Source organism: Pipistrellus kuhlii, unplaced genomic scaffold, assembly GCF_014108245.1.
Source record: "Pipistrellus kuhlii isolate mPipKuh1 unplaced genomic scaffold, mPipKuh1.p scaffold_m20_p_3, whole genome shotgun sequence".
Lineage (NCBI taxonomy): Eukaryota > Metazoa > Chordata > Mammalia > Chiroptera > Vespertilionidae > Pipistrellus > Pipistrellus kuhlii.
In genome coordinates this window covers 17,533,319-17,558,981 of record NW_023425529.1, presented here as the reverse complement: position 1 = coordinate 17,558,981, position 25,663 = coordinate 17,533,319, and the positions used below count along the sequence as shown (strand labels likewise).

Sequence of the window (25,663 nt, the reverse complement as noted above, 5' to 3'; positions counted from 1 at the left end):
GAAAATAAAACTATTTTAGTGAAGTTTCATTACTTAATATTTTTTTTCAGCATTGAGAATAAAGAATTGGTTGCTTTGATTTATAAACAATCTGCCTTGTGGTGCTGCTTATCTTGAATGCTGATGAGTGAAAGTTGTGAGTTTCCATTGTTTTGGAAACCAGTGACTTAATTTATCTTATGAGTATGGAGGGTGGAGTGTGGAGAATAGTTCTAATAATAATAAGTCTAAGGGGCTGAGGGAAAGGTATTGGTCAAAAACAGCTCACAGCTTGACGATTCAGTGGAAAGAAAGTAAATCTTAAAACTGGTAAGGTAGGTCAACAATTGAGGATTAGCAACTTTAGAGAAAAGGCAGGGGGAAAAAAGTCCTAAACAGGAATGGGAAAAGGAGCCACATTTTAATTCAACCGAGTGAACAGCACCGTCCGAGTTGTCATGAACACAGTTCTGCACTGGAATGTGAAACGTGCTTATCAAGAAGCCCTTGTTGTCACATTTCCTAGGTCTCATGGTTGTTTGTATTTTACCTTCCATTACAGCTCTCATGCTATCTAATAAAAGGGTAACAACAAATTAGCCGTCACTCCATCACAAAGATGGCGGTGCCCAAAACCACAAGATGGCAGCGCCCAGTCCTCTCCGCCCCACCAGAGTTCCCCAGTTCTGGGGGAGGGAGAGGGTGGCTGCTGAGAGTAGGCAGCGTGAGTGGAATGCCAGCTTCATCACTGCAGCCACAAGGCAAGCATTCTGTGCCCAGCCACGGATGGGCCTCTGGACTGCAGAGAGCCTTTGGGCAGCAGGCACAGAGCGGCCAGGCCCTGCAGAGAGCTACTGGTGCACGGACTCATGCGCAGGGCTACTAGTCTGTTAAAATTGATTATGCCCCTTTTTCTTTTGTATTTGCTGTTGCACTGTTGCAAGCCTTTTCTAAAAGACTGATACCAGTTCTTGTCTTCTGTTACCTAATGTAATAACTCCATCTAAATTTGAACTAGAAATGATACTAAAGAAAACATGATGAAGAGAGAAGTATCACACTGGAGACTCTGACAAGTTTCCCAGTTCCTTTGGTATGGCTCTTTTTCCTGGTAGAAATGGCTTCGATCAAAATTATGTTAAATCTTTTTTCTTTTCTACCAAAAGTAACTGGTACGTGTGTATATAAGCACAAAAATTCAACACATTTTCTTTCTTTTTTTTCTTCTTCTTATATTTAAGGTACAAAAGAATATTGAACATTGTAAAAAAAAATCATAGTAAATTTTGAATGCATAGCAATGTTTTAAATGCTATATTCTGTAATATGAAATTATAAAAGAATGACTTAATAGTTTTTATTAACTGTAAAATGAGCCTGCATTGAGATATCTATTTTTATCTGGGTTTTTGGCAACATCAGATATGCTACTTCTCTCAGAAGTCTGGAAATTTTACCTTTCGAGAATTGTCCTAACCACAGCTCCTTGGTTAGGCCAAGGTACTACATTAAACTAATGAACCCCTAAGGGTCACACAACTGCTTCCTTTGTTTTTCTCTTTCTTCCTGTCCAGCCTCTAGAGCTAATTCCAAAAACAGCAGCATCAGTGAATTTAAGAAGGAAGTCATATATTAAGTAACAATCCCCTGGAAAATAATGGGAAAGGTGATCTAAGTGTGATTGACGGTTCTTATGATACTTGCTCCAAAAGAGTAATTGATCCTTCATCGTGTGGCTATAAAAGCAACACTGTACAGAGAGGGAGGCAGAGTAGAAGGAAGGAAAGACAGTGGGGAGTTGAGGCAGCTGCCATCTAATAAGAGGAAAAAGAGAGGCAGAGAGAGAGGGATAATAGTTATAGTGAACTCTTTATTGTTCGGGCATTGGGATAAAATGGTGCTCACCCTGCTTCTGAGCACCCTTTGGCTTCATTTCACTGTTGGTGTGGCTTCAGAACCGTAAGGGAATATTATACTCTCTATTCATATTAAAGCACTAGCAAAGAGACCTCGTTACCCCTGTTCTGTGTTAGCATTTGATACTTTACCACTTCTGAGACTGAGTGCTGGTTCGCCTTATACATTTTTAAACAAGTGTATAAAAGGAATTGAGATTTTTTTTTTTAAGATACCTCTCTCTGTATACTTAACATTCATTGTAATGAAAAATGTGTATGTTTCAGGGCCATTTCAATAAGCTAACGTTGCCTTTTATGCATGTTCTGCATCTATTTTTCCTACCTAGGCAATATATTCTATGGGTCTCCTCTGTGATTCAGAGTCACTCTACAGAAAAAGCCTGTCTTCATCTTTTAAACCTTAATGAGTCTGTATCCTTGAGTATTGTCCTAGAGTATGATGAAGTCAACGTCACTATTTTTGACCAGCCTGTGGAGGAGGAGAACTTCTATGCTTGTGCAGATTTCCAGGTGAGGCACTGAATTTGCCATTTCAGAACTTTGGATGGGAACATGAAATTATTATTTAAAATTTCATTTTAGAGGGATAACAAATCTGGATTTTAGGTGACTTATGGAAGCTAGGGAATAAAACAAGAGAATTTCTGAGGCAGGAGACAAAATAAAAATTAACATAGGCCAAAAAAAAAATGTGTGAGATATTACCGTTTTCTATTATGTGCAGCGATTAAATGTAATTACTGCTTTTTGATAGGGCTGTTCAACAATATGAGAAAACAGAATTGAGGTAAAGGAAAGCAGAATTGGAGTTCGGGGCAACAAAAAAATAGAAGGCAAGGAGACATAAAAAGAAGTTTATTAAAAACTGTTTTCATACTAAAAAAAAAAAAAAAAGAAATTAAAACAATCACAGTCTCTCATTAAAAAATAATGAGCTTAAAATGCTCTCAGACTGAGAACCCAAATCAAGACATTGTTCACCTTCTTAATGTCTACAAATAATTGTCCCATTCTCTGTTCTTTAACATAAACAGGTTTCTCAAAAGCCCTCTGAGCAGTTAGCTTTTGTGACATTGTTGGTGAAGGGTGATACTCTTGACATCTTTGAGAGGAGGTCTGTGGCACTCGTCTCAGAAGAGACAGTAACTTTCGTCCAGACAGATAAACCCGTCTACAAACCTGGAGAGGATGGTAAGTCAATATTCACGTTTCCTTTGTATCCTTGACCTTACGAACACATTCTTCAAATTTAGGGCAACCCAAACATGGGAATTTTAGTCTTAAATTTATCCTTAATGTTATAGAATCATGGATCTCTAGAATGTTTGCTGGTTGAGTAGGTCAATTATAAAATAGTTCCCTCAAGCTCCAGTAATTGAGGAGCTTTGCTTCTTAAAACTTCGCATGCCACTTTTATTTTGTACAAATTCTAGTGACAGGCACACATAAAACAATGGTTACAAGCATGGGATGTGGAACAAAGTTATTTGGCCTGAATTGTTGATCTATAATTTACCAGTTGGATGCGCAAGTTAAATCTCTATTTAGTCTCAACCTTTTAAATCTGTAGAATGGAGATAATCAAAATATCTCACTCATACAAATACTGTGAGAATAAAATCAGATTGTCAATGTATAACAGTACCTCGGACATAATAGAGACTCCATAAATGATATTTATAATCACTCTTATTATTATTCATTTCAATAGAAGTAATCATAAATCTGAAAAACAAAGCAAAGCCCTTTTATTTTCTTTACTATTGTAAGTAGGAGATAGCATAAATAACACTAACCAAGGACTCAAAAGAATCCTTAGTTTTGTCTGGACTTTGTTCATGATTTATTGGCCTTTGCCAAGCAAATTCTGATCTTAGAGATGTAAAATAGAGGGTTCAATGAGAGCATCTATATATCATGTTTTGATTTATTGAGAAGAGATAAAAGAATTGAAGCAGAATTTATATGGTGAGATTTAAAGAAATAAAAGAATTGAAACAGAATTTATATGGTGAGATTTTTTTTGCTGCATTATATTCTCTCTATGGAGTTATTAAAATGCTATGATGGACAGGCATGTGTAAAAAAATATCTAAGATGGTTTTCTAGAATTCTGCTCAAATTAATATACTGTAATGTTTGTTAACATCAATACATTTTTTCCAGAAAAATTATGTTTAACTCCTACCATAGATATTTCATATTTGTCCTTCTATGACTCATTCTGACATAAATTCCAGTGGTGTAGTAGCTAGTGTCAGCTTTAGTAGCAACCGTGTCATCAGCAGGAGAATTACAATTATGCAATAAGAGATCTTTCCGAATGGAACTCCAAGGATCAAATCAGTTAGGGGAGGAGGGAGAGCAGTATTCTATGATAGGAAAGCAATTTATTTCCATGTCTATTTGTAAACAATTATACCTAGGATAGAAATAACAAGAAAATATTGTGTGTCTCCCCCCCCCCCTCTCTTTTCTTTTAGTTCAAATTCGCATTGTGACACTGAATACCAAGTTCAAACCTGTTGAAGAGATGGTGAGTTTAATAATTTCTAAAGATACAGTGAAACTTCAGCAAGCTAAATAAATCTATTGCTATAGAAAGTGTTGTCAGGAAGTTTTTCGTAAGTATGAAAATAGATCCTAACATAGTCAACTTTACAGATATAGTTTCATTGTTAAACCTCAAATTGAAACATAAAACTTTCATTTATCATGAGTTAATTTATACTTCTTTAAGACTTTTTTCCATCATGGAAGGATGGGTTGCATGAAACCTTTTGCCCTCTGGAAAAATGAGAGTGAAGTCTCAATACTTAAATTAAATCTAATAATCTTTATAAATGCAATATGTGGCAAAAAAAAACACACCACAAAACAAAACAAAACAAAACAAAAAACACAAAACAGTGCACTATTACAATATTAACCTAGTTTTTGTTTTTGTTTTTGTTTTTTCCCCCTCTTGCAGTATCCTTTAATCACACTTCAGGTAAGATATCGGTTTGTTTGTTTTTTTAATTTCTATTATTTTAAATATTCAGATAGTGATTTGTGTCTAGTTTTCATTATATGTAGTTACAAGTTAAGATAACTGAAATAGCGAAGGAGAAAATCTTTATACACCATATAAGATATTAGATGAAAAACTAAACAAAGGGCTGTCACTTTTAGTGTAGTCTGTGTGGCAAGTGCAGTAACTTAGGTTTTCAAGGAAAAGAAAAGATTGAGCTCTTTTTAAAAGGAGTTTATGTTTAAAATTACCTCCTTTTAAAAAGAACTCAATCTTTTAATTTTGGCTGCTGGCCCTTCTCAATCCTACTTTAGCCATATCTTATTTTAAGGAAATAGAAAGCATATACATACACCTATAAATTTAGAAATTAGCTAAGAAGGTGATTTTATTATTATAATAGAATTTTGGTTTTCAGGAAATAGTGAATGGAGTCTCTTTCTACTAATTCAGATTTTAATACTGTGCAGTATGGCATCTAAATGTATTTGAAGTCTTATGCCTATCTGTAAATAACAATCAACTCAAACATATATATTTGAATTTTGACATAAAGTATATGTACCGTTATTATTAACTAATTATGAAGGTTAGTTCACTGAGATCTAAGTTTATTATTATTGACTAGAGGCCCAGTGCACAAATTTGTGCACGGGTTGGATCCCTCAGCCTGGCCAGTGATCCAGGGCCATGGGAAGGGCTGGCCTGCCAGGGAGAAGGACCATGGGAAGTTGGTCCCAGCAGCAAGCTAACCAATGGCCAATTTCCATGAGGAATTGAGCTCCCACTTCCCTCCTGTCTGGTTCCAGGGTGCAAGTGAACCAGATTTGGGGCTGTCAGGACCCCAGCAGCAAGCTAACCAATGACTGATTCAGCAAGGAATCAGGCTCCCTCCTCCCTCCTGTCTGGGTCCAGGGTGCAAGTGAACCAGATTTGGGACTGTCAAAGCCCTAGCAACAAAGTCTGGGTCAGTATGTGTCATAGTTACCAGCTGGTCATTCAGTCATAACAGTCGCTTAGGCTTTTATATATATATATATAGAGAGAGAGAGAGATTCTGTGTGTAAATACATTCTTCAAATAGTCTTTTTAATTTAAATGCTTTTGACTTTGTTTTCTGAGCAAAAATAGATTATCTTTCCAGTAGGATAGATGTCAGGTCAGCCATTTTTAATTTTTCTGCATGATTTATTATCTATGAAGAATATTATCTTCACAGCCTAATTTAGTTAGTATTATGTTCCATAGAAAGCTTAATTGACATTAATTTAAATGAGTAAAAAATATATTTTCTACATGAACTGTATGTCTGAGTCTAGGCACGTCAGTGTTAGGACAGTAACAGCATAATGTTACCAAGGACCTAGGCTTCTTCTCCTTCTTTACCATCCTCAATGTCTTATTTTATTTTTAATGCCAGCTGAGACTGATTTTCTTAGAAAGAATTTTCACCCAGTGTCTGACACTTACATTTAATTTGCCATCACTGAGTCACATGGGCAATCCTTGTTAAAGGAAGTCTGGAAAATTAATTTAACTTTCTAGATTTTATTGTAGAGGAAAGAAAAAGTGATCAGAGAATAATGTTTTTGTATCTTTGTAAAAATATTTTCACCAGGGTTTCTTTAATCACATTTGGATGATATCAATAAATGCATTAAGCCAAGCTCACATGAGCTGCAATAGGCTAGAGGCAAATAAAAGAGAAAGGATGGCATTACCAGTCCTTTCTTGTTGTAGAACTTCTATTTAACAGCTGTTGTATTCAGTGTAGAATTCATGACCAACTTACTTACAAACCAACCAACATGTTTACAAGTATTTGTAAAGATAAGTATCTCCTGTGCATCTATCGGTGCTTGTCACTATACTTGAGAGAGCACCACACTGAAGCTTTCACCCTGAGTTTTAAGTTCTTTAACTATGCAACTCTGGTGCATAAAGATCAAAATCAAAAGCATTAATTATAGATTTTGTTCATTATCTTTTTTGGGCTTACAAGATATAAAATACTATAAGGTTGAATTTGAAGATTTGAGGAAATTACGTTATTTTTACAATTTGAGATATCTATATATATAAAAGTCTAAGCGACTATTACAACTGAATGACCAAAATGACCAGAACGACCAGTTGACTAGTTGCTATGATGCATACTGACCACCAGGGGGCAGACGCTCAATGCAGGAGCTGCCCCCTTGTGGTCAGTGCACTCCCACAGCCACCTCTCCTCAGTCCCTCCCCTTTGCCAGCCAGCTCCCTTATAGGCCCCAATTAGGGGGCCCACCAGCCAACCTCCTAGGATCCCTCCCCTTGGCCAGCTGGCCCCCCAATAGACCTTGATCGCAGTCCAGGCCAAGGGACCCCACTTGTACATGAATTCATGCCCTGGGCCTCTAGTTCAATAAAATGAGAGAGCTTTCTTTACTTCCCATAATTACAGAAAGAACCCAAATGAAGAAGGAAAGGATAAAACTCTTACATGACCTCTGTTTTTATTTCTTCTTTATTTTCCAGGATCCTCAAAACAATGGGATTTTTCAATGGGAAAATGTGACTCCTTTTCAAAATATTACCCAACTGTCATTCAGATTGATTTCAGAACCAATGTTTGGCGAATACTCTATAGTTGTGAAAACAGCATCAGGAAGGATGTTGGCACACCCATTTACTGTTAATAGATATGGTAACCAATTGCTGCTTATAATTGTTCTATGTAGATGAAGCTTTCAGAGGACTCGAGAAGTAACTTTTATGTTAGGATTAGGAAAAGTAGGTGAGGCTTTATTTGGTGTTCTCCCATCTTCCTTTCTTGGCCTTTTCTGCTTTGTCATCTTTCTTGCTCCTCACTCTTCTTTGCCATCAGCCTATTTTCTGACCCTTGCCTTTACTTCCTAAGAAATATCTCATTTTATAAAATCTACACAATCTTCTGGGAAGTATTACAACAAATAAAATGTAAAGTTATAAGAATAGAGAAGAGAAAGGAAAAGGAAATAATTAATCATTAGTGAGACACCATCACTTACTGGTGCAACACAGGATTGGGGACAATTGAAACATGGTCTATACAGATGTACACAAAGTAAAATATGGTGCATAGAAGCACACTTAGCTACCTAATTGTAATAAGTTTTGCTCTTCAGTATTTGTAAGGGCTGATCTATATTTCTCTTTATTTCCAGTATTGCCTAAGTTTGAAGTAAAGGTCGATGTACCACAAACAGTAACTATTTCAGATGAGGAATTCCAAGTGGATGCATGTGCTAAGTAAGTATTTATTCAGGAGATTTGACAGCACATGTCAATTCAAGGCTCAGAGAGAAGGAGAAATGAAATTAAGCATGTAACTTTAATTATTTGTATGCTTATGTTAAGATTATCAGACAAGTAATAAATTGCCATTATAAGATATTTTAAAATATGAAGAAAAACATAAGAAATTACCTATAATTAATTCTTCTGATGCAATTAATACTGAAATTTATTTTTCTCTAATCTTTCATGATGTTTCTATAATTGCAATCATACGTTTCTACCCACTATAATTAAGAAACATGTTCCCATGTATGCCAATATTTTCATGAATTCTAGTCTCTATGGTTATATCAAATTTACTTAATCACTTTCATTATATAACGTGTAGGCTGTTCAATTTGTTTTTTTCTAATCCAATCTAATAAAAGGATAATATGCAAATTAACCATTACTCCATCACAAAGATGGCAGTGTCCATAGCCACAAGATGGCAGAGCCTAGTCCACTCAGCCCTGCTGGAGTCCCCAGTCCCGGGAGGGTGGCTGCTAAGAGCAGGCAGCCACGGTGACGAGGCAAGCATTCCTCACCCAGCCATGGATGGGCCTCTGGGCCTTGGAGAGCCTCTGGGTAGTGGACTTGGAGCAGCCAGGCCCGCAGATTAGTGCATGGATTAGTGTGTAGGGCTACTAATAATAAATAATATTATACTTTAAGTATACCAGTAAGTGCATAAGAAGTAGCTTCTGAATTAAAAATTCCCTAAGAAAGATTTCAAGAATTGGAATTACCAAAATGAAATGTATAACATTCTTTTAGTTTTCTGATTGCCATAATGTTCTTTAAATATGTTGTCCCAATATACAATTCCAACACTGCCTGTCTCATTGAATCTTCATTATCTTGGGAGTTTTCATTTTTTCAAAAAAGATCATAAACTTTTGAAATGTCTTGGTGAAAAAGAAGGCACTTTACCAATTTATTTGAGTTAATTTGAATAATTTTAATGTAAAAAAAACATTTCTATGTGATGTGAAAATTTTTTTTTATTTTTGGAAAATTATTTCTAATGATATTTACCTCTTTTAAAAGTGTAATGTATTTTTCAAATTTCTAAAAAAGAATTAAAAATAGCTAATATTTAGTAAGTGCCAATTACTGTGCTAAGCATTGCACTTATTATATTCTTACCACCATGCTATGAGATAGATGCCATTATTATTTTTATTTTATATTGAAAGATTATGTCACAGAGAACTGAAATAACATATCAATATTAATGGAGCTTTTTTGATGGCAGAACTTGGCTTTAGACCTATGTTATCTGACTTCAGAACCACTCTCTAACCAAAAATTCTGTTGTACTTTATGTAACAAAATTTTAAACATTAGCATTTCCACATATTTAAACACTGTTTAATTGATGACATGCAAATTACTTGCCTTTGAATATTTTAAGCAGTATATTAAAGATACATTGGGAAAAGGGCTATCTAATAAACAAGTTAGGGGCATGCTCATGGATGCCACAAAGCATCTTGAAAAAAGTTTTTAGTTTTTTTATATTATTTAAAATGTTCATTGGACTCTAGAAAAAGAAACATAATACTTTTTGAGTTTCAAAAAGAGTAGCTGAACATATGCCAGAATTTCATAAATGAAATATATAAGAGATCAATAACCTGCATCAGGACCTATGCTTTCGGTCAAAGCATATGTAGTGTACATATATATTTTCTGCTAAAGAAAAAAAGTGATACAAACAATTTTTATATTTCTATCAGATTAAAATAAAAACTAAATTTAATCATTAAATCCTATTCACTGAAATTTTAGTCTACATTGAATTTGATTTAAAAAGCAGCTGAATCCTGCTACCTGATCAAATACCTAATTTAACCTAAATTCTGTGGGGATGATATCACCAAGAGATGGGAATTCCTAATAGAATTTGGTCATTGAAGTACTCATAGTTTAGAGCTTCCATATGTAATTTCTGAAGAAGGCCATAAAATATTGCCATGGTTTTGTTCATCAATAATTACCAATACACCTTCTCCTCCTAGGTACACCTTTGGCCAACCTGTGCAAGGAAAAGCTCAAATCAAGGTGTGCAGAGAATATTTTTCCTCTGGGAATTGTGAAAGAGACAACAATGAAATATGTGAAGAATTTATTGTGCAGGTACAGATCACAATCTTTATTTCAAAAAAAGCTCAATTTATTATTATTCTTTCTTTGATTTCATTTATAAAAAGGGATATAACACTTTTTATCTTGTGAATAATGGAGGTTGCAGGTAGGTAAGGTAAAGAATGAGGAATAAAATACAATGTTTAACAATAGTCTCTTATTCTCTAGGCTATGTAAATTGTTACCTACCAATGAAATAATACATTTTTAGAATTGAAAGCTGTTATTGGCTCCCTATGTTATAAACTGAGTGGCCAGATGAATGCATAATAATCTGGCCACTCAGTATATATATATATATATATATATATATATATATATATATATATATATATATATACACACACACACACACACACACATATTAGAGGCCTGGTGCATGACTTTGTGGTTGGGTGGGGTCCAGCCAGCATGGCCAAGGGGAGGGGACATGGGCAATTTTTCGTCCTTCCTGCTGGTCGAACTCCTGGTTGAGGGGATAATTTGCATATTAGCCTTTTATTATATAGGCTATACACTGAGTAGCCAGATTATTATGCGTTCAGAGATCATAATAATCTAGGTGACCTCCCTGATCTTTCTTTAGAGAATCATTAATTACCCTTTAAATAAATGAATCCTTCATAGTATTCCCCATGCAACCTAGAATTGTTCTTATGAAAGAAAGGTCATTTGAAAACATCTGCAATTCAGAGTATCTGCATTTATTACTTTAGATTTGAAGTTCATTTTTTTAAATATCATTCAGTTCCATGTTCATCTTTTCAAAATTTTTTATTGTTGACACTATTACAAATGTCCCCCATTTTCCTCCTCTTTGCCAACCTTCACTCACCCCCTCTACCCTCTCCCCACTCACTCTCCCCCACTCTCTCCCTCCGCCCCACCAGCCTTCAACACACTGTTGTCAGTGTCCATAGGCTATGCATATATGTTCTTTAGGCTAATTGTTAACCTTCTTTTATCCATTTCCCCCTCTACCCCATTCCCCTCTGAGATCTGACACTGTTCCATGCATCCATCCCTCTGTTCCTATTTAGTTCAACAGATTATTTTTTTAACTTGATTTCATCCACATTGTTTCCAGAATAACCCTGACATCTGTAAAATATGCAATATCTCCTTATTTAGTTTTAATTGGTAATGAAAATTACTTCTCCTCCTCCCCCCATCTTTTGAATTCTGTGGTCATTTCAACAAGTCTGTGAGAGGGAGCCATTGGGTGGTAGAGGGAGATAAGTATGTATGCTGAAATTACATATTCTTTTAAAGACTTTTGGATCCCTAACTTTTTCTTTGTTTCTTCTCTTTATTTTTCAGTTGAAAAATGGTTGTGTTTCTCAAATTGTAAATACAAAGGTCTTCCAACTTTCCCGTTCTGGATTTTTCATGTTATTTCCTATCACTGTAACTGTAACAGAAACTGGGACAGGTAATGGTTGTATATTATTGGCAACTTGAGGACATATGCAGTTTACTAGAAAAAAGTTTATTGAGTTAGAAACACTCACCAACTACAGATCATTAATTGCTCAATAGAGTAAAATGGAGTACATTTGCTAAGAGGTCAACTTGAGGGTTGTTTTTGAAAAAAATTTTTCTAATAATATTTAAAATAAAAATATTATATAAATGCTACACTCAACTTGGATAAGTATCACCTTTGTTTGCCTTGCAGAGACCGTGGGACCAAAAGCTTAAAATCATTATGTCAGATCTTTTAAAAGAGAAATGTATCAATCTCTGATCTACTACAACTGGGAACATTGCAAGTGCAAAAGTTAGTGAGAAATTCACAAGACCGCATATCAAACGATTCATCTTTCTTAACACTATTTTTCATTTGTTATAGGTGTGCAGATCAGTGAAAAAGCTTCTATTTCTATCACTTCATTTCTTGGGTCAGTGAACTTTGAGAACACGGACACTTTCTATAGAAGAGGAATTCCTTTTTTTGGCACAGTAGGTTTGACTAAAAATATATACGTTCTCATTTCACTTTCTTGGATCATAGATTGCCCTTTGAAATTTTCTGGACATGTTTTTTCTACTTTCATAACACATTGCAATATTACTACATCTGACATACTGGAAAAAGTCCTGGGCTAAAAGAAAGTGATAGATAAAAGTATAGTTGTTTTCATATTATATATTTACTTAATGGAACATCTTTCAGAATTTAAGAAAAGAAAAGAAATGATTACATTTATGAATAAAAAATTTCTTCTCAGTAGTGATGTGACATTTTGAATTTTAAAAATCAATGATTCTCTCTCTCTCTTCTTTTTTTTTGTACAGCTTAAATTTTCTGGTCCGAATAATGTCCCGATGGTGAACAAGCTATTGCAATTGGAACTCAATCACAAATTTATAGGAAATTACACCACAGACGAGAATGGTGAAGCTCAGTTATCCATTGACACTTCAGATATATGTGATCCGGAGTTCATCCTGAAAGTAAGACATCAAAGAATAGATAAGACCCCACAGTGCATTCCAGTGTTAGGAATTTTGAATGTTAAGAATCTCTTAAAAGATAACTTATATTGAGAATGTATTTTAATAGAGTTTCAAAATTTAGGGAATTTTATATATTTGCTTGTTCATTAGATAATACACGAGAATACTTATTCAAGAGGATGAGGTAATAGTAGCCCATTATCTAGTTTATTATTATAAACTAGAAGCCTGGTACACGGATTCACGCAGGGTGTGTCTAGCTGGTCTCACCCAGTCGCCCAGTTCCAATTGGGGCTAATTGGGGCCATCCAGCCAGGAAGGGACCACAGGAGGGCTCCAGGGCAGGTCCAGCCCATCTCTGCCAGACCCTTTCTGCCAGACCCCAACAGCAAGCTAACCTACTGGTGAGAACATCTTCCCCCTGGTGGTCAGCGTGTATCATAGCAACTAGTCAAAAGGTTGGTTAAATGGTCAAACGAATGGTCACTTAGCATATTAGTCTTTTATTGTATAGGATTCTATAACAACTTATTTTCCCCTGAGAAACTAGAAATAGCTCATGAAAAATATTTAACTCTTTTCCTTTGATCGTTTTATGCATAGATTAGGATGCATGATTTCTCTTTTTCTGCTTCTTAATCAGAATTTTACAATTAAACAATTTATCAATGGTTAAGTGCAACTGAAAGACACAGGACCTTAAGGCTCATCTCTGATTTCAATTACAAAGTAAAAATAAATACTTCATTGTAAGCCTAATGAAACAGACATACAATTATGGCCACGTTTGTGTACAAAAAAAGGAGGAGAGTGCTTATATTATTTTAAATTCCAGTAAGTTAATGTTTAAAGTCAGCCACAAGCTGAGATTTTCTCTCTGCTTTGAAGGGATTTAGAAGCTTTTAAGTCTGTAGTAATTACTGTCCTTGAAAGACAGCTCTAAGATCCTTTGCTTTCTTTTATCTTATCAGGCCACATTTGTTCACCCTAAGAACTGCTATGTTCCCAGCTGGTTGATGCCTGAGTATTTGGATGCCCAAATATCAGTCCCACGCTTTTACTCTAAAACCAATAGCTTCCTGAAGATTGTTCCTGAACCAAAGCAGCTTAGATGCAATCAACAAAAGATTGTTAATGTGCTTTACTCCCTAAACAGTGAAGCATACAGGGAAGAGTCAAATATAAACTTCTTTTATTTGGTAAGTCTTGTCTGATAGATTCTTGGGTTTTGTCTGTCTGTTTAGCATGGTACAGTTTAGAACTTCTCCATCAGTCATGCATGACAGTCTGAGGAGGCCAATCCAACCTCACTTTGCAGGTGAATGCTATTGGCAACCTAAAAAAACAAACACAGAAACAAATAAATAAACACATAAAAAGATTCAGGCAATTTTCCTAAGGTTGAAAAACTTACTCTTCTGAGTCTTCTATTTTAAGAATTTAATTATAACTCACATCAAGTAAGTATGCCCCTTTGTGAGAGTAAGATATTGGGGAGATACCAGAAACTAAGTGGAAAGCTGATTTTGATAAATATTAAAAGAAATTAGCCCTTTTTGTTCTGTCCCCATATTTATTCATTTTGACTCTAGAAGGCGTATTGAAAGGTGAAAAGCTACAGACTTGGAAATTATAGCTCCTAATTAAAATCCTCCACCCTCTCCTAGTTAGATTGTTGAAACTTCCTAAGCCTTGGCTGTATATTTGTAATTGGAAATGATAAGACATCTAGGGCCAGTAGTTTGTGTCAGGCACTGTTATGAGGGCTTTACATGTGTTGACTCATTAATCAACCTTCTGAGTAGCTCAATTTGCAAATAAAATAACAAAGGCAAGAAATTAAAATGACTTGGCTTATTCAAAGCCAGGCAGGCTGGACAATTTCAGAGCTTTATGCAACCCTTACTCAGTGCACTGCATACTATTTAACATGCTTCTAGCACCTAATATATTCTCAATAAATTACAGTGACTTTGTTCTTTTCCAAGTTTTGCAAAGTCCTTTTTTTAATATTTGTTCATGGAAAATATCCTATCTTACAGATAGATCCCTAGATTGTTCAGAATGACAGAATTAACACTAGATTGTTCATTATTTAATAATTTTATGATATATTAAATAATATGATTTCCAATATTGTGTTTTTGCTTCACAGGTGATGGCAAAAGGGGCTATCTTGCTCAGTGGACAAATGGAAATCAGAGACAAAGGTGTTTACAATACATTAGTATTTTTTAAATATGAATGCCACCTTCATTTTTCTTTATTTTTAATAAAATGTTATAGTGCTAGAGTCAAAATGTTAGGTTAGAAGCGTGCTTAATATTACCATTTGTGATTGGAGGACAATAGTTAATGTGATCCAACATAACTTACTAAATATTTTGATGAAAGAGATTTCAGCCAGTTTCTATTATTACCAGGTAATTAAGTACAATAGAGGCCCAGTGCATGAAATTTGTACAGGGCAGTGTGTGTGTGGGGGGTGGTCCCTCAGCCTGGCTGACACCCTCTCCAATCTGGGAACCCTCCGAGGATGTCCGACTGACGGTATAGGACATCCCTCTCACAAACTGGGACAGCTAGCTCTTAACTATTCACCTGCCTTCCTGCCTGCCCTAACCACTTTGCCTGCCTCTCTGATCCCTCTAACTACTCTCCCCTGTTGGCCTGATCCCTAACTGCTCTCCCCTGCTCACCTGATGACCCCTAACTACCTTAGCCTCAGACCTGCTACTGTGGCTTTGTCTGGAAGGAGTTCAGGAAGACATCAAGTCTAATTAGCATAGTACCCTTTTATTAGTATGTAGGGGTGTCGAACTCAATCAGAGAAGGGGCCAAAATCTAAAATCCAGCCTAAATCGCGGGCCGAATGGTTTACTGAACAGTCATAAACTGTCATTGTGATGGAAACGCAGCGGAGTGCAGTGATGACAGCGCGGTGCGGGCCACATTGCAAGGCCTGGCGGGACAGATTTGGCCCGCTGGCCTTGTGTTTGACACATGTGGACTAGAGGCTAGTGCATGAAATTCGTGCATGGGGCTGGGAGGGGTGTCCCTCAGCCCAGCCTGCACTCTCTCCAATCTGGGACCCCTCGAGGGATGTCCGACTGCCATTTTAGGCCTAATCGGCAGTCGGACATCCTTCTCACAATCCAGGACTGCTGGCTTCCAACTGCTTGCCTGTCTGCCTTCCTGATTGCCCCTAACCACTTCTGCCTGCCAGCCTGATCACCCCCTAACCACTCCCATGTCAGCCTGATTGATGTCTAACTGCTCCCCTGCCAGCCCATTTGCCCCCAATTTCTCTCCTATGCCAGCCTGATCACCCCTAACTGCCCTTCCCTGCAGGGTTGATCGCCTCCAACTGCCCTTCATTGCAGACCTGGTCCCTCTCAACTGCCCTCTTTTGCAGGCCTGGTACCTCCCAACTGCCCTTCCCTGCTGACCATCTTGTGACCATCTTGTGTCCACATGGGGACAGCCATCTCTGACCACCTGGGGGCAGCCATCTTATTTGTTGGAGTGATAGTCAATCTGCATATTACTCTTTTGTCAGATAGGATTATAGAGAAATGATGCTCAAAACCTAAATACCATTATTGACTCAATTATGCAGTGTTCACATTAGTATACAGAGTTTTCATTATGTAATTCATTTGTCTTTAAGTAAAGCCTAGTTTGCTCTTTCTATCCATAAGCCATCCCATTTTGTGTAAGGGTACCCCGTGAGCCAGGAGCCTTTGGCATTGCATCCGTTGATGACATCTTCTATTTACACAGCCTGGGATGGACAGTTCTCATTCCCCATCCACATCAGCGCTGACCTGGCTCCTGTGGCCATCATGCTCGTCTACACCCTTCACCCCAGCGGGGAAATTGTGGCGGACACTGTCAAGTTCCAGGTTGAGAAGTGCTTTAAAAACAAGGTGATGTGGTTTTTGTTTGTTTGTTTGTTTGTTTGTTTGTTTTCTATTTCTTGCTGGTCCCGAGTGAGAGAGGTGAGCACTTTTCTCCCTGTCATCTCACTCTTATAAACTTGACAAGGTATTCTCACAATAAATGTTGGTAAAATTAAATTATTAGGGGGATAAGAGAATCGCCAAAACAGAATGAATAAATGTTGGCAGCAATGCCAATCCCGAGATGAAGGGAGGATATTCCTGGAGGGGGAGGGAGGGTGATAGTAGGCAGGAAAAATATAGGTACAGAAATCTATAAAGATGTGTTTGTGGGGGGAAACCTGAGACTATTCCAATTCTATTCATATGAACTTATCTAGCTCTCCTTCTTTTCTTCCTCTCCTTCAGGTTAGCCTCAAGTTCTCTGAGGAGCAGGGACTCCCTGGCTCCACCACCACCCTCTATCTAGAAGCAGCCCCGGACTCCCTCTGCGCACTGCGGGCTGTGGATAAGAGTGTCCTTCTGCTGAAATCAGAACAAGAGCTGTCCGCGGAAAGTGTAAGCTCTCTGACTTCCCAGTGTTTACCTGGACTCCTGCAAGTCTAACCCTTCAGATGATATTTTTGAGATGGAACATGTTGAAATATCACATATTCTCTTCTTTTGTTCCTTCGTGGATGATATACTTAATTATTTCTCTCGCCAGACCCAGCACTTAGGGCAATACAGAATTCAGTAGATGGTTATAACAGGGTAGGGATCATATAATAACGTGATTTTGAAAAAAGTAATAGTTGTAATTATATGTATGGAGTTAAATCTCTGTGTTTGGCTTGGCTATGCTTGGCTCATAGCAGATTTGGCTCAGTGGATAGAGCATCCGCCCCAGGTCAGAAAGAGTCCCCGGTTTGATTCCAGTCAATGGGTGCTCGGACCTAGCTTTCAGGCTTGATCCCCAGCCCTGGTCAGGATTCGAGGCAACCAATCGATGTGTCTTTCTCACATCAATATTTATCTCTGTGTGTTTCTCCCCCTCACTTCCACTCTTTCTAAAAGTCAATAGAAAAATATCATCAGGCCGAAACCGGTTTGGCTCAGTGGATGGAGCGTCGGCCTGTAGACTGAAAGGTCCCGGGTTCCATTCCAGTCGGGGGCATGTGCCTTGTTTGCGGGCACATCCCAGTGGGGAGTGTGCAAGAGGCAGCTGATCAATGATTCCCTCTCATTGATGTTTCTAACTCTCTACCCCTCTCTCTTCCTCTCTGTAAAAAATCAATAAACTCAATAAAAAAAAAAAAATATATATATATATATATATATATATATATATATATATATATATATATATTATCAGGTGAGGATTAACAACAACAAAAGTTGCTTGTCTCTAATTTAAAGTTAAAATCTATTGATTCATTTTATATTTTCATAAGCGTTTTCAGACTAGCAATCCCAGAATTCACACCAATTTGTTTCAGTTAACTATTGGATATTTTCCCTTTATTTTTAACACAAGTACATATAAATATGGAAATTTTATTTTTCATTATACCTTACCTTTAATATTATTTTGTTTTAGTTTCAGGTGCACAGCGTAGTGGTTAGAGTCATATGCTTTAAAAAGTGGTCCTCCCATTATTTCTAGTACCACCTGGCACCATCCGTAGTTATAATATTACAATATTTTTTACTATATTTCCTATGCTGTACTTTTACATCCCTGTGACTATTTTGTAACTACCAACTTGTACTGTTTAATCCCTTCACCTTCTTCACCCAGTCCCTCACGCCCATTACCCTCTGGCATCTATCAGTCTGTTCTCAGTATCTTTGAGTCTGTTTTAATTCTGTTTGTATGTTAATGATCATGTTTAAAACTAATTTAATCATTCCAAAAATATATTATTAAAATGATGCCTCGTGTCCTAATCCACTTGGGCTGCTGTAGTATTTGGGCTACCACAGACTGTGTAGCTAATAAATCACAGATATTTCAGTCACAGTCAGGTGCAGTGTCTCTTCCTGGTGGCAGACTTCTCCCTGTGTCTTGATGAAAGGAACAAGGGCTATTTCTTGGGGCCATTTTATTAAGGTATTAATCTCATTCCTGAAGGCTCTGCCCTCATGACATAATCACTTCCTAAAGGTCCCAACTCCTAATACCATCACATTGGGCATTAGCATTTCAACATATGAACTTTGAGAAGACACAAACATTCAGACCGCAGCATCACTGTATTGTCGAAAATGTGCAAAATAAAAGGATAAAAAAGAAAATCTTTTTAAAAATCACTAATAATTGTAAAAGTTGGGCATATGTATATTTTTGCATATGTACATATTTATTTTATTCAAATTATTAGTATTAGTGAAAGTTTATTTTGAAAGCAACCAATGTAAAAGTAAGCCAGCTGAGCAGTGAAGGCTTAGAAAAACAAGTTACAGGAGCAAAAGAAGGGCCCTTGGAGCTTAGGGAAGGGGAAGGCAAAGATAACTCACCTGAGTGAAAGAAGAGGGAGAAGGGAAAAGTACAGGTGTGCTCCTTGAAAGAGGTACCTGTGTTTTACAAATAAGATCTCACTGAAGCTGAAACCGGTTTGGCTCAGCGGTAGAGCATCGGTCTGCGGACTGAAAGGTCCCAGGTTCGATTCCGGTCAAGGGCATGTATTGGTTGCGGGCACATCCCCGGTAGGGGGTGTGCAAGAGGCAGCTGGTCGATGTCTCTCTCTCATCAACATTTCTAGCTCTCTCTCTTCCTTCCTCTCTGTAAAAAATAAAAAAATAAAAAAGATCTCATTGAAAAATGCAATTTTGTATTTTGCCTTTAACACTCTATAGTAAATCTAGTTTTAAATATAAATCTATAAAAATTAATTAATGACAATACCTAATAACCATGAACCAAGACATAAACTGTATAATTTTTCCAATATAAAAGTATCTTACTAAAGTTTTGTTAGGAAAGGGCAGGTTATCTGTATATTAAGTTCTAGGTTTCTGCTTTCTTTAGTATCTTAAAAATGCCACTCCCCTATTGCCTTGCTTTGAATATTGCTTTTAAGACTTCTGACATAAGTCTAATTCATTTGTCCTTGTAAGTTATCAATATTTAATCTTTTTTGCCTGAGGGCCTTGAGGGCTTTTTTTTCTTTATATCTTAAATTTGATAGTTTTAGTAAAACACCTGTCAGAATTTATTGTTTTGGGGGAAATTTTCCTAAATATACAGTGACCCATAAAATGCATAAACATAGATTTCCAGGATTTGTCTTGAATTATAATTCTAAATTTTAATTTTTCCATTTGTTTCTTTCCCTCCTTCTAGTAAAACTTTATAAATATGCTTTGTCTCTACCTGCTTTCCAATTCAACCACTTTGCCTCTGACCTGTTTTAATTCATTCTTTCTCTCATTTTTATTCTCTTTTTTTTCTGTGCTACTTTTTAACGTTTTCTTTCAGTCGACTTTTTTCTTGAGCTCCTAATAAATTTAGATTTTATTTCTCTTTTATCTTACAGCAGTTTTGTTGGAATTCATTTTTCCAGTTCTTGGTAATTGGTGGAAGAATGAGTTGACTCAAAAGTGTTGGATTAAATAGATTCAATATTAAAAAAAAACAAAAAAAAAAAAAAAAAAACCACATAGGAAATGGTTATGGCACAAACTTTCCAATTTTATAAAAATAAAATGAGTGCTTACAATCATTGAAAACCATGTGCTTTTTTTCCCACAGGTGTATAACCTGCTTCCAAATATAGAACTCTATGGTTATTTCCATCATGGTCTCAACCTTGATGATGGCAAGCAAAACCCTTGCATTCCTCAGAAGGATATGTTTTACAATGGTTTGTATTACATACCTGTAGGCAACTATGGAGATGGAGACACCTATGATCTTATCAGGGTAAGAACATTTAATTTTTTTTCATTTATTCTATCTCAGTTTTAATGCTCATACTGCATATCTATGCTTTGTTATTTATGTAGGTTTTTTTCCTATTCTTTGAGATAGAGATCAGTAATCTGCTTTAAAATCACTCAAAAATTGTCTTACAAAAAAAAAGACATTCATTTCTGTTGATTTTTTTGTTGAAAATAAATTAAGTGGCAGCTAAAATTATAAAACGTCATGTTGGAAGTAATGAGATAGTCTTCAATTTGTTGCAATAAACCGTATGCAGAAATAGTCAAATAAAGAGTCTAGAATATTGTCTGGTCTACCAATTAGATATGCTGAGACCTCCATAAAAGAATCTTTATCATGGAAGTCACAGATATAAAGGGACTAAGGCAAGAATTAGACAGACTCTAGTTTAAATCCCAGATCTCCAAATTACTAACTATACATTGGATATGTGTGTGAGTGTGTATATGTTTGATATTAGTTAGGATCATAGTAGTGCTGTTTGTATTTTTCCCTTAAAATTAAATGAAAAATTATGTTAAATACTTAGCAAAATCCTAGCACATACTGATGGTGGATAAATAAGACTATCATTTTTTTTCATTCAAATTAGGTATTTTTCATACTTCACATACAAGTGATTTAATTTCTAACATCCCAGACCCTTGCTAGGAGAGGAACTCTGTACATTTAGCACTATAATCTAGCTGATGGACCTGTTTTAGGTCTTGTGTGAAGGAAATGCACAACTTTTCTTTTGCTGTTTGTTTATTTGAAGGCCATGGGTCTGAAAGCCTTTACTAACCTCCATTATCGGAAGCCAGAAATATGCTCAATGGAGTGGAGGCCATTCTCCAGGGGTTCATTTCCAATTGGAAACCCATATCAACCGATGTACAGTGCCCCACCTGGAACTGCATGTGAGTAATCTAGAATTCTGTATTTGGGAGATGGCCAAAGGAGTATTTTGGGTAAAACTATAAAAAATAGTATTTTACCTGTGAATTATGCCAGGGTTTTTTTTTTTGCTACAATTAGACATCCTGCAAAATAGGCAAAATAATGCAAGATGGGAATGGTTTGGGCTAAATGGAAGAACTGGCTTCAAACATGAAAGGAAGTTTATTTTTATTGGTAGAACAAAATATCAGAAGCATAGAGGAGCAGGTAATGTGTGGTGATATGGAAGGACAGTCATTGTAAGTGAGTATGATACAGGAGAATGAAGTGTCCTTATGGAGCTTTATATCCTTATTGTGTATAGACCATAATTCACAGAATTCAAGGCAGAGGATATTTTTATTCTCAGATAACCAAACAGATGGCACCAGAGCAATGTGTTCAAATACTAGTTCCATTTACCACTGGAAGAACTGGAAGCACAAAACTCAGTCATAATCTTAGCTGAATAAGGTAATTAGGTAGAACTCCAAGGCAGACATTGCATCAGGGAAGCAAAATGAAACAAGGTCATGAGAATAGAACCCAAATAAAAGTTGTATTCCAGATCTGAAAACACTTAACATCTTTTAAATCCCTCTGGCCTACCACTGAGGATTAGTACAGTAATTTAAGTAGGGTTGATCCTTAAGATGGGTATCAGAAACACCACTTGAGAACAATGAGAGGCCTGACAATGTTATACAAGGGTAGACTCTCTGAGTTCAAGAGGCCCTATAAAGTCCAGAAGTTGAAACCATTTTGAAGTCCTAGTCAAGAGGTAGAAACTGTCTACTTTTCTGCTACTAGATTAAACCATATTAACAGAGCTTTATCAGACACATCTAAATGTTGACTAAAATGGACTGAAACTCAAATTCATTCATTTTCTTTAGCTGTTCATTTATTTGTTCACTCAACAAATATTTATTGGGGTCAGAAATTTAGTTACATACAGTAAAAGCAATGGCTTAATCTCTGCTTTTCTGGAATGTTTAGTCTAACAGGGAAACCTTACAGTGAAACAGGTAATTCCAAAAACCTGGGAAGAGTACATTAAATGGAAATAAGGTCAATAGAAATTACCTAAATTTCTCAAGGACCTATTATGTCCTTCTGGGAAAAGTTACATTTATACTAAGGCCTGAAAGAAGTTCTATGAAAAATAAAGTAGGAAATTAAAAGCACTCCAATAATGGCAGAAGATGTGGTTCAAAGGCAAGAGTCAAGCTAGATAAAGAGACAGGTCATGAAGATCTTATAGGGCATTTAAAGAATTTGGAATTAACTCTAATGCAGTAATACACTTGACAAGTTTTAAGCAGACAACCTAATATGTATTTTCAAAAGAACTCTGCTCTGTGGAAAAGGGGATTTGAACTTATGCTAAGACTGTCTGTATGAAATGTTACAAAAGCTAGTAATAGAGTTGAGAGACAGTGATGATTGGACTATTAATAAAAAAGCTATTTTCATTTGGTTGGTTATGATAAGAAAAGCAGGATGTAGGGAGCAAGGACTGAAAGACAATTCATAAATTTCCGATTTGGGTTAAGTGGGTAGATTTATTTTGGGACCTGTCATGGAGATGGGAAATACTGGAGAAAAGCAGGGGAAGATACAATGAGTTTACTTTTTGGACAGTTCAATTTGAAATGCCAATTAGGCAGCCCAAAAGAAATGAGCACAAGGGTGTTGCATGCACAACCTGGAGCTCAGAAGAGAGGTCCAGATGGGAGACAGATTAGGACACCTCAGCATAAGTATTGTAATGAAGCTATGTGTGAGCATATCTATGTGGACACAGTGCACAGTGACGAAGCTATGTGTGAGGATATCAATGCAGACATAGTGCACAGTAGGAAAAAGAAGACCTGAAACAGCTCTTAGGTACAAATCAAGGACAAGAGATCATATCCTCAAACAAAAATGGGAAAAGAGATGAGAAGTCAACTAGAAGGAGCTGGTATTATGCAAGTTAACCAGTGACTCTTGAAAAGGGCACGGTGATTAAGAATGTCAAACTAACCTAGAGACCAAGCAAGTACAGAGTTGACAATATTAATGTCATTAGAAGCTTCAGTGAAAGTCATGTTAGCAGAATTGGCAGCTACCAGACTGCTTTCTGGCCAACACTAGGGTGTCAGATGAGAAACTGGATTCAGTGACTAGACATCACTTTTTCTAAGCTTAGCTGTGGAGGAACAATGTAGGCTGACTATTTGTTGTTAATAATGGGAGAGAACCAAAACCGGTTTGGCTCAGTGGTAGAGCGTCGGCCTGTGGACTGAACGGTCCCGGTTCGATTCCGGTCAAGGGCATGTATCTTGGTTGCGGGCACATTGACGTTTCTAGCTCTCTATCTTTCTCCCTTCCTCTCTGTAAAAAATCAATAAAATATATTTTTAAAATAATAATAATAATAATAATAATAATAATAATGGGAGAGAGATGAGCATCAACATGCTGATACCTAGAATGAGATATACTTTTATTGACAATGAGCCTCAGGAGCAAATTCTTATATTGCTTCACACTGAGCATAAAGGGTTAAAGACATAGCTTAAAGGTGTGTGTCATTGAAACGCGTGTTTTCATTCTTCCAAAATAAAGCATTTCTCTTTTCTTTTACCTGGTGAAGTCGCCGGTGATAACTTAGGCCTTGTAGAATGGGCTATCACAGAAACAGTAAGAACGAACTTTCCAGAGACATGGATATGGGACCTCGTCAGTGTCGAGTAAGCTTTCAACAATTCTCCTTCTCATGTGTCTTTATTTCTATTTTCTTTTTGTTATTATTTACTAAACATTATTGCTGGGTACATAAAGCAATACCACATCTGTAAAATTATATAATACCATTCATTTGTCTGTGCTGACCAAATTTTTTTTTCTTCAGAATTTTTCTCATTTATTAATTTCATGCCTATAGATGTAACATGCCTCAATTTAATAAAGAAAAAAAAGCAATTCCTTGTTTAAAGGAATGTGACCTTTTTAAGGTTAAAGTTCATAAAAATACAGCTCTCAAGACATTTAAACACTATGAGACTTTTGTAATTCTTCATTAATACTTATCTATCTATCTATCTATCTATTTATTTATTTATTTCTCTGGACTGATTTTTAGGTCCCAGTTTAGACAAAAATTTCATTTTGCTAATAATCTGTCCTTGTAGTTCCTCAGGTTCCGCAAATGTTTCATTCCTCATCCCTGATACCATAACTCAATGGGAGGCAAATGGCTTTTGTGTGAATGGTGAGGCAGGGTTTGGCATTTCGTCAACAACTGCTCTGGAAGCCTCCCAACCTTTCTTTGTTGAAATGGCCCTACCCTTCTCAGTTGTTCGAAATGAACGATCTGATGTGATTGTCAGTGTCTTCAGCTACCTGAGTACATGTGCAGAGGTAAGCCTGTCCCCTTTGCTCTGGAGACCAAATCTAACAAGGGCAAACAAAGGTACTTAATATTTCCCTGGAATATGGCCACATTCTTTGCATTTTCCAATGCAAAATGGTGCTGGAAGGTAGTAAGACTTGTTTCCATGGTCCTCAAATGAAAACAACGTCTTTCATTCACAGCGGTGATTTAAATACTGTTTTGAGAATGTCAATTCATAATGATATGTGTTCTGGCTTATTTATCTTTGTATAAGAAGAGTCATTTGATATGTTTTATCTCTGATAACTTAAAATAGGTAAAGCAGAATTTTCTCAAGTTGGGAAGAGGAATAAGAACAGCAAAGCATTTTAGCATGCCACTCTCATTGCCATGATTTTTTCTTTTTTAGATTTCTGTGCAACTGGAAGAATCTGAGGATTTTGAGGCAAATATCAGCACCCCTAAAAATAATGGCAGTGAGGTTATTAAACCTGGACAGAGAAAAACATATGTCTGGACTCTTATGCCTAAGAAGTTGGGTAAGCAGCAATATACCTATGCCAATCTCTGGTGGAAAACCAGCCCATTTATATTGACCCTATTTTTCTTAAATTGTCTATACCCACAGTCAGCAAACTGTGGCTTGCAAGCCACATGTGGCTCATTGGCCCCTTGAGTGTAACTCTTCCACAAAATACCACAGCCTGGGCGAGTCTA

General features: G+C 36.5%; 1 protein-coding gene across 1 annotated transcript in view; it reads left to right on the top strand.

Moving 5' to 3' along the window:
- Positions 1–1,787: 1,787 nt before the first annotated feature.
- Positions 1,788–25,663, top strand: part of LOC118729852 (ovostatin homolog 2-like) — a 41,214-nt gene continuing 17,338 nt past the window's right edge. The window contains exons 1-20 of the mRNA XM_045587742.1: positions 1,788–1,938; positions 2,225–2,408; positions 2,933–3,089; positions 4,382–4,434; positions 4,870–4,890; positions 7,429–7,597; positions 8,097–8,181; positions 10,233–10,350; positions 11,680–11,791; positions 12,212–12,321; positions 12,658–12,816; positions 13,791–14,018; positions 14,975–15,029; positions 16,603–16,748; positions 17,130–17,279; positions 20,455–20,625; positions 21,404–21,545; positions 24,206–24,302; positions 24,744–24,972; positions 25,356–25,485. Of these exons, the coding sequence (XP_045443698.1) occupies positions 1,874–1,938; positions 2,225–2,408; positions 2,933–3,089; positions 4,382–4,434; positions 4,870–4,890; positions 7,429–7,597; positions 8,097–8,181; positions 10,233–10,350; positions 11,680–11,791; positions 12,212–12,321; positions 12,658–12,816; positions 13,791–14,018; positions 14,975–15,029; positions 16,603–16,748; positions 17,130–17,279; positions 20,455–20,625; positions 21,404–21,545; positions 24,206–24,302; positions 24,744–24,972; positions 25,356–25,485 (2,581 nt within the window). The 5' untranslated portion in view covers positions 1,788–1,873. The remainder of the gene's footprint in view (positions 1,939–2,224; positions 2,409–2,932; positions 3,090–4,381; positions 4,435–4,869; positions 4,891–7,428; positions 7,598–8,096; positions 8,182–10,232; positions 10,351–11,679; positions 11,792–12,211; positions 12,322–12,657; positions 12,817–13,790; positions 14,019–14,974; positions 15,030–16,602; positions 16,749–17,129; positions 17,280–20,454; positions 20,626–21,403; positions 21,546–24,205; positions 24,303–24,743; positions 24,973–25,355; positions 25,486–25,663) is intronic.